Source organism: Empidonax traillii, unplaced genomic scaffold, assembly GCF_003031625.1.
Source record: "Empidonax traillii isolate 1590-97213 ecotype Southwest subspecies unplaced genomic scaffold, ASM303162v1 scaffold15:size5535645, whole genome shotgun sequence".
Taxonomy (NCBI): Eukaryota; Metazoa; Chordata; class Aves; order Passeriformes; family Tyrannidae; genus Empidonax; species Empidonax traillii.
This window is the reverse complement of record NW_020955208.1, coordinates 267,707-276,548: the sequence shown is the minus strand read 5'-3', so window position 1 is coordinate 276,548 and position 8,842 is coordinate 267,707. Positions and strand designations below refer to the sequence as shown.

The window sequence follows — 8,842 nt, the reverse complement described above, 5'->3', positions numbered from 1 at the left end:
AGCAATGCTGAGGAGCCCAGTGGTTCTGTACCCTGGGGCTTTGGCATGGCTGTCCTGTCACTGCAACACCATCACCCACCTCCAGCTGTCCTGGGTGCCGGGGATGTCCAGGGTACCAAGCCTGGGGAATCTCAGAGCCACCCAGCATCTGGGGGAGAGATGTCCCCCCACCTTCAGCCCTGGCAGGAAGGCAGCACTGGCCCCCCTTTCAGTCCAACTCCTCACCCACTTTAGGGTGCTGGGGAAGGACACACCTCATGCCCTTTCCCCGTGCCCTGGCTGCCCTGCATGACCAGAGGTGGCCCCAGGCCAGGGGTGTGCGTGCCTCCAGACCAGGGCTCAGGGTGTGCATGTCTCCCAGCCCGGCACCAGCGGAGGAGGACAAGTGCAAACACTGCGGCCAGTGGGGCGGGAGGAGGTTATCTGGGGCCCGGCAGTGGAAAAACTCTCGGTGTGTGACTAAGGCACAACAGCACCAGGTGTGGGTCCAGGCAGGGCGAGGGAGCCGGGGAGTTATCGCTTCCCCGTGGGTTCAGGTGCCTGAAGCCAAATGTTTCCTAAGGGTGCGGTGACAGCCACAGCCCCGTTATCGTGGCGCCTGGCCCACCCCAAGTGGCACGAACGCAGGGGCAGGCGGCCGGGCCTTCCCTCCACGGCAGGGGTGGGACCCTTCCCACTGCCCCTTCGATGGGAGACATGAGCATACTTCAGCAGGGATGCCTTGGCCCTGGGGAACCTCATGTTGTGTGGGGAATGGTCTGTGTCATCCCCTCCGAGCATCCCCAAATCATCCTGCCCACTCTGGAGCACCCAGGCTCCATCCTATAGCGCTGTTGCCCCAACTCCAGCTCTGTGCTGTCCCTGTGGACTGCAGCATCCCCAGGGTCGAACCCTGGGTAAGGAGCCCTCTCAGATCTGCAATGCTCCTTCTCCCTACAGACCTACAACACTCAGCCAGCTCTGTGGGACCTGTTGGCTGCAGTGTGGGGGATCCCCACGAGCTGGGTCATCCCCAGAGGACCAAAACCCACTCAAGCTCCTCTTTCACCCGCCTCCAGCTTTGAAACCCCCAGGGCCCCAGCCCGGCTGGCAGGTGACTGCATGGTGCCAGGCCATGCTGGGGCCATGACTCACCCTTCTGCTGGAAGGTGTTTCTCCGTGCCTTGCTGCTTCCCTTCCCCACTTGCCTCCTCTCTGTGCCAGGTCACACCCCAAAAACCGTGGGGCTATACCTTAAGAGTTACAAAGGGCTCGGGGACCTCCGCATAGTTTCCAGGGTCCTTTTTGCCAGGAGGTGACCAAGGTGGGAAAGGGAGGGAGAGATACAGCCCAGGGCTTTCCAGCTGACTGTGGGTGCACGTGCAGGGATTGCACCCCAGCTGTGCCTCCCTCGGTGCTGCCAGAGGTGTTTTCCTGCTGCTCTCATCACTTTGCAGGGCAGGTTTTGCTGGGGACAGGACCGGGCTCCCTCCTCCGATGCGGAATGTATCTTGGCCCAGGCAATTGGAAGAGGGTGTTTTTTATTAACAACAAATTAACCATAATTGCCTTTTCCACTGCAGCCACTCCTCCCCCCAGGTGAGGTTCCCAGCCATGCCAGTCCATTTGACTGCCGTGCCCCATCCTGTGCCTGATGGAGTGTGCCGTGCCTTGCCCCAGGCCCAGGGGAGCGAACCTGGAGCAGCTCTGCTTGGAGAAGAAGCCAAAGCACCTTCCCCTGCTCTTGCCTCCATGTAAGGTAGCGGCAGCAGAGCCGGACCTCACTCCTGCCCTGGCACAGCGATGATGAAAGGCGAGGAAGAACTGGTTTGTGCTCTGATCTCAGAGCCGAGCCTCAAAACAGCCACGAACCGTCACTCCAGTTCCCAAGATGCTTAGGGAGGACAGGACAGCAGAGCCAGCCTTTCCAGTGGGACAGGATGGTTGGAGAAATTCATCGTTCCCCTGGAAATAAAAATAATAATCATAATAAAAACACAAAGCCAGAGATTACTTATATGCACACAAACACGCAGGCACGCACTCTCCCCATCTGGCTTTGCCAGCCTGACTCATCGCTAATTCAAACAGCCCACACCTTTCCCTCTCCCTCCATGTGACGTTTTGAACGAGTCTCTGGGCAAGAGGCAGAAGTTTTGTCCCAGCTACAGCACTGGTATTGTACTTGTCATTGGGTCCTGGGAGTCCCAGGAACAAGACATACCCAGTACCTCATCGCAGGCCACCTGTGTCCCAGCACTGTCACCCCCACACAGGCACTTCTGAGAAAGTGGGGCAAGCAGAGGGTGGAGGCAGCAGTGGAAAGGACAAGTGATTGAGCCTGATGGATCTGTGACACCTGTGCACGCAGCCCCATGGTCCCGATCTCAGGCCTGCAGGCAAAACATGACATCCTGAGCTGATGCCACCCTTCCTGGAGTCACCCACGCTTTTGTACCTGCTCAAGGGCAGACCACAAGGCCAGGTGCCAGTCCCAGGACAGAGCCCAACACCAGAACACCAGCCACCCCTCAGGGGGACATCAGCCCTGCTCTGCCATTCCCATTCTCAGCAGGACAAGAGTGGGATCAGCCCAGCCCATGTTGTCTGCAGCACAGCTACATCCCATTTCCACTTGCAGGGCAAGGAGCTCCAGGGCATCCCCCAGCCCCGGCCAGCTGGCAGGTTGCAGCAGCGAGCAGAGAAGGAAGGAGCCGCCACCACCACCATCACCCTGGGCCAGGGCATCACAAGGCCTGCCTGTAAGTGTGCTCCCTGCACTGCCAGCACGGTGTCAGGTCTGGACAAGTCCCAGCCTTCAGAGGGATGCGTGCATCACGGGTAATCAGCTGTGGGAGGGAGGGATGGAGCCAGACCTGCTTGCTGAGCTCGGGACCTGCCAGCACGCTTGTGCTGAGTCACCACCTATTAACGCAGGGAAACCTCAGCACCTGAACCCCACCAAGCCATCCCCAGGACGGCAGAGGCAGCACACGGGACCAGGCAGCTGACACCGACCTCCCTCCAGGTTGTGACCAAAAGGCCAGCACTGCAGAGCTCCCACTGCAGGGGACAGCAGGACAGGACAGGCCGGGAAGAAGACAGGACCAGCAAGGCTCCCAGTACAGTTTCGGCTGCCATTCCCCTTGGAGATGACTCACCGCAGGACCAGTCACACCATCCCGGTGCCGCAATTGCCCCATCTGCAGATTAGGGAAACTGAGGCACAGGGAAGTGGGGTGACTCAAGAGTTGTTGCACAGGAGATGCTGCTCAGATGCCGAGGCTTGGGCGTTCCCCATTGATCCTCCACAGCTAACTTAAGCAGAAATGAACATCGATGTAAATATTTACTGACAAACAAGCCCAGCCTCACCCTCTCCTCTCAGAAGAAACCTTTAAAGTAAACTCTCCTGGCTCTTTCATGTTTACATCTTGTTTATTTATTATACAGCAGATCACAATATTTCAACAGTTTGCATATAAAGAAAAGTAACATTTCAGAGTGCAAGAGACCTAACGTGCCCAAGCAGAGAAATGTTAATTAACAATATACACAGACAGGAACAGTGCACTTCCCAAAGCTGAGACTCATCTGTGTTCCCAGCTGGAAGAAAAAAAATATATTAAAAAAACAGAAACATTATATATTACTGCTTTGTTTAATTTACAACTTGCTTTGCAGAAGCTGCACATAAAAAGACTCATTTTCTTTTGAGCTTTCTTTTTTTCCTTCCCTCCCCTCTACAAAAGTTTCAAGTATAGCAGAGACCTGGGCATTTATAGCTGGACTCACTGTCCTTTACACACTAAATTTAAAAAGCAGCATGGGGAAGGCAGCTGCAGCAGTACCTGGTGTCATCCTGAGGGGAAGAACAAGACAAATTAAAGCAAACAAGAGCCGGGAGAGACCATTTTAGGCTCCTGAGTGGAAAACTGTGGGAATGGCCAGGACTGGACTGCCTGGCGGGGTCCCAAGCTGGTGACGGGAGCATCCCCGCTCCCTGTGCCAGGTGATGCTGAGCTGCCGACCCCTGCAAACCTTTACAGCCACGAGCCAGTCAAGTCCCACCCTCACCCCATCCACTCCGGGCTTCTGGGTCAGGAGGTTTGTTCTGATGGCCACAACCGAGAAGACCGGCAACCCATTTCCCAGCACCACAACCCATGCACCCAGCGGGCACGGGTCTCCAGCCAAAACACGGCCAGAGTCAGCCACCGCAGTCCCCGGAGCCAGGGGAGCGCCAGAATTTGGGGGAAGAAGGTTAAGCTGGTGCCAGATACAAGCCAGGAGCTCTGGAGACAGATCCCTGATGCACTAGCCCCCTCCTCCACTCACCAGGTACCTGCTGGGGGGGACCCTCTAGGCATGGGGAGCTGAGTGACGACGCTTGGGCAGATGTTTCTTGTAGCTCTGATCCCCATATACATCCCTAAGCAGCCCTTCCCCACCACTTGGCTGGGCCCAGCTCTCACAGCAGGAGCAGGAGGAGAAAACTAGTTATCAACTACAAGCGGAGAGGGCTGGGTGGTCAGGCTGCTCCCCAGGGCCGTCCCCGGCCCGACGCTATTTACACCGTGAGCTGGCTCTGGGGACACCGAGTCCGGCCGTGGCCCCGCTCACATGTGTCGCTTCATGTGGAGGGCGAGGTGGTCGGAGCGGGAGAAAGCCCGCTCGCAGAGGTGGCACTGGAAGGGCCGGTGCCCCGTGTGCTTGCGGTAGTGGCGGGTCAGCTCATCGGAGCGGGCAAATTTCCAGCCACAGCCTTCCCAGGTGCAGTGGTAGGGCTTCTCGCCTGCAGAGGAGAGGGGGTGTCAGTGGGCTTATAGGTTCCCCATGCCTCCCTCTGCTACCCTGCCCAGCATCCCCCTTTCACGGGGGGTCCCCCTTATCCCCATCCTTAGGAGAGGGGAACCCTGCTGCATCCTCGCCTCCTGCTCATCTCCGCCTGCCCCACTTTTCTTCCGTCCCCCATCTTCCTGCCCCTTCCCAGGCGCCTCGCTGCCCACATGCCTGAAATGGGGTCCATCCTTTGGGCGTCCCTTCCCCATTGCTGCACCCCTCCATGTGCCCCTGCCCCACTTCAAACTTTGGGTGTTCCCCTTATTGTCCCTGCTACAGGGCAGCACCTTGTGTCCTGTCCCAGCTTGACCAGGGGGTTTCACGATACACCCCAGTCTGTCTCCCTCCTCTCTTTGCCTCTAGCCCAGGTGGGGGGCTTCTCCACGTGTCCCCAAGCTCTGCCTCCTCCTCAGGCATCCCTAAATCCCAAGGCCAGCAAGTAGGGGTGGTCTTGCTGTGTGCTTTGGTCCCTGTTTGTCCCTGCCCAGACCCGCCCAGGGGGGTTTCTCTGGGCACTCTCGGGGCCATCCCCACTTGTTCCCTGCCCCGCACACAGAATCTCTTCACACAGCCCCAAGCCAACTGCGGAGTAGCTCAAGAGTGGAGTGTCCTCACCCAGCTCCACCACGGGGCACCCACCGTGCACTCCCTGACAGATGAGTGTCTTCTCCATGCACATTCCCCCACACACAACGCTGCCACCTCCCCCGACGCCCCTTCACACGCCCGGAATCACGCTGAAACTTGCTCGCGGGTCTCACCGTGTGCCCCGGTAACCCCACCCGCGACCCTCTGTGCGCGTCCCCTCCCCGGCACGCCCTTACCCGTGTGGGTCCGCATGTGCGCCTTGAGATGGGAGCTCTTGGTGTAAGTCTTGCCGCAGCCCGGGTATTCACAGTTGTGCGTGGCCGTTCGCTTGCGCGCCCACGAGCGGCGGCCGCGCTTGGGCTTGCAGTCCTCGGGAGGCGCCCCGGCCGGAAAGTACTCCAGAACCGGGGAGTTGGGCGGCGTGACCAGCAGCCCGGGCAGCCCCGCCGGGCCTGGCCCTGGCCCCTTCAGGGGCTCCCTGAAAACACTGAAGTGTCCATGAAACTGCGGCGGCGGCTGGGGGGCGAAGTGGGGCGCATAGCGGTGCGGGGCCACGGCGTAGTGGGGCGGCAGGTCGGCCAGGAGGTGGGGATCGGCGCCAGGCAGCGGCTCCTCGGGGGGCCCCAGGCGCCCGTGGGCGAAGCCCGGGTAGGGCATCGGCGGCCCTGGCACCGGTCCCGGCCCGGGACAGGGCGCCACGCGCGGCTTGTGCTCGCCGCCGCCCGGCCCCAGGTACTCGGCGGAGGGCATCCCCAGCATACAGGCGCGCTCCTCCGGCTGCTCCTTCTTGATGCGGGGCCCGAAGGGCTGCGGGGGATCCAGGGGCAGTGGGCGGGCTAGGGCCGGGTGGAGGGGCTGGTGGTGATGGGGGTGAGGGTGGTGTGGGGGGCCGCCGGGCACCCGCAGCTCCGTGTATTCTCTGCGCTGCAGGTCGTAGTGGCCGGGCAGGTCCGGGGTGAGCAGCTCGGCCACGTAGCTGTGGCCCTGGCCCTCGGGGTAAGGCGCCTGGAACTTGCCCGGCGTGGAGTACGAGCCGTCGCTGTCGTAGGTGGTGCCGCAACTCTCAGGAGTCTCGGGCAGGGGGTAGTTGGGGCCGGTCGGCCCCTGCCCGCCGCTGCTGGTGTGCGCCAAGATGAAGTCCAAGTCCACGAACTTGCCCAGATCGTCCTCCTCCCGCTTGACGGCAGCGGGGCCATCCTGCTGTAGCATCCTCTGCGGGGAAATGGGGCGTCAGGACCGGCGGGACGACGGTTGCGGCGGCACCCGCCGCCCCAACACCGCAGCCCGCGCCTCCCGCTCGGGGCGGCGGCTCCCCCCAACCCGTCCGACGGGTCGGCACCGCTCCGGCTGAGCCGCGCCGCCCCCGGGGCGCCCTCCGACGGCGGGAGAGGGGGCACACCCCTCGCCAAGCCAGGCCGAGAGCCCCAACCCCGGGACGCTCTGCCCCGTACCCCTCTCGCCGCCCCCCACGTCCCCGCTGCCAGGTGCTTACGTTGAGCATGTCGGCGGGCCGCTCCTCCAGCGGCATCAGGTTGGCGAAAGTCGAGATAGAGGGCAGGGCGCTCTCGTCCACGGCCGCCGCCATGGCGGGCCGGGGCAGGGGGGCCGGGGCGGGCAGGGGGAGCGCGGTGCGCGGGGCCGGCAGCGCTCCGCTCCCCGCGGCGGCAGCACCGCTGCTCTGCGCCGCCCCGCGCCCCTAAGCTGTTAACAGCATGGCTGCGCTCCCATTGGCCCGGCCCGCATTGATATGCACCGCCGCCGCTCCCCATTGGCCCCGCCGCCGCCGGGGCCACGCCCCCTCTCACGGGGCTGCCCCGCCGGGCGGTGAAGGTGGGGGGGGCGGTTGCCGCTCGCAGCCCGCTCGGGACGGGACGGGACGGGACGGGGCAGCGCGGTGGGGTCCCCCTGCCCTGCCCTGCCCTGCCCTGCTCTGCTCTGCTCTGCTCTGCCCTCACCTGCGAGCGGGAGAAGGGGCAGGGGTGCCGATTGTAGATCGCAAAGTCCAGAATCCTGCCCGTCCTCACTGCACCCTTACGCCTTGCCCACGCTACGGGCGAGGGAGGTGGGGGGCTGTAGGTGGCAGAGCCGGGGGTCCCCCGGCACCCTGCCCCAAGTGGGGCGGGCGTCCCCCTGAGTGTGGACACGGGCGGAGCGTCCCGGAGGGGCCTGGTGCCTCTCCGGGACGCTCCTCCAGGTGAGAGCACGCCAGCCGGTGAGCCGGGCGCGGCACTGGCCGTGGGGGGCTCCGAGCGCGTCAGCGAGCCAAGGTGCCTTCTCAAAAAGGGGCGATCGTGCCACCGTGGGAGCTGGACCGGGCAGCTGAGCCCCGGTAGCCTCACGACCCCGCGTCGCTCTGTTCATGTCAGCGCACCCGTGAAGCCGCGTCCCCCCGCACCGGAGCTGCCGGTGAGGCAATCAGCAGCCCAGAGCGCACCAGCTCCCATCTGGCCGCGTGCAGGGTGCGTGTGCGAGCCGAGATAACTGCCCGGCAGACCCTGTCAGGGGTTGGCATTCAGCCTGCATCGCCTCATCTCGCCCCACAGCCCCCACGAGACGTTTGTCTGCCCTGCCTGGGGACCAGCGCTGTGGCTGAGCCTCCGACTGCCCTGCTGTAGGGGGCACGGGCCAGCTGTCCCCCCTTGCAGAGCCCCTGGGGCAGTGCTGCCCTCCCGAGGGCTTCCCATGGCAGGGGACACAGAGAGAGCGGGTTGTCACACCTCGCAGGAGACACCCAGGTCACCCACCCCATTCTGGCTACTCGGATCACGGCACAGAGACCCCGGGGCACTGGACAGGCCTCGATGGGGGCTCTCTGCCACCCTGCCTGGCCCACAGCGAGATCTTCTCCATTTGGCTTCCAGCCAGCCAGTACCAGGAATGGCCCTGCTACTGTTGCGTTCATCAAGAAGCAATGGCCCTTATCTCCTGGAGCCTCTGGGGCTCTCTGGGGCTGTCCATCCCCAGATACCTTTCTAAGAACTGGGGCTGCTGCCTGTGCTATTCAGAAGCCAGGAGTCAATTTGAAAAAAAAAAAAAAATATAAACACCAAAGGTGAGGTGTGCACACACACCACACGCACATGCCGCTTCTGAATCCAAAGCTACTCTACCAGTTGCTTTCATCACCGTGCTTTAATTATAAGGGTGGAGCATTGCAATAAATTATTTCAGTAATCCAGTGGAACAACAACAATTCAGATCTTCCCCCTTTTACCAAGAATCCTGCCCTGGTTTCCAGAGCACATGTTGGGCTGCTGCCTGGGCCCCATGTGCCTGACTGCCAGTGAGGCAGCAGGTTTATTAATGGCACCGGTTGGGTCAAAACACACGGGCCCCAAAGTCCTTACTTGAAAAAAAAAGTCACCTCCAAAGTGGCAAAGAAGCATGTGGTCATTACTTAAAATCACTTTTAGCCTGGCACCCAGAGTAGCTT

General features: G+C 61.8%; 1 protein-coding gene across 2 annotated transcripts; it reads right to left on the bottom strand.

The window, feature by feature from the left end:
* Positions 1-1,503: 1,503 nt before the first annotated feature.
* Positions 1,504-7,073, bottom strand: LOC114061829 (Krueppel-like factor 2). Of its 2 annotated transcripts, none has more exons than XM_027892678.1 (3): positions 6,902-7,073; positions 5,646-6,621; positions 1,504-1,944 (listed from the first exon to the last, which is right to left on the bottom strand). In XM_027892678.1, the coding sequence occupies exons 1-3, from the start codon at positions 6,992-6,994 to the stop codon at positions 1,934-1,936; spliced, it is 1,080 nt and encodes a 359-aa protein (XP_027748479.1). In that variant the 5' UTR covers positions 6,995-7,073; the 3' UTR covers positions 1,504-1,933. The 2 variants fall into 2 exon arrangements, with proteins under 2 accessions (XP_027748479.1, XP_027748472.1); XM_027892671.1 differs by lacking the exon at positions 1,504-1,944 and adding an exon at positions 3,399-4,774.
* Positions 7,074-8,842: the final 1,769 nt, after the last annotated feature.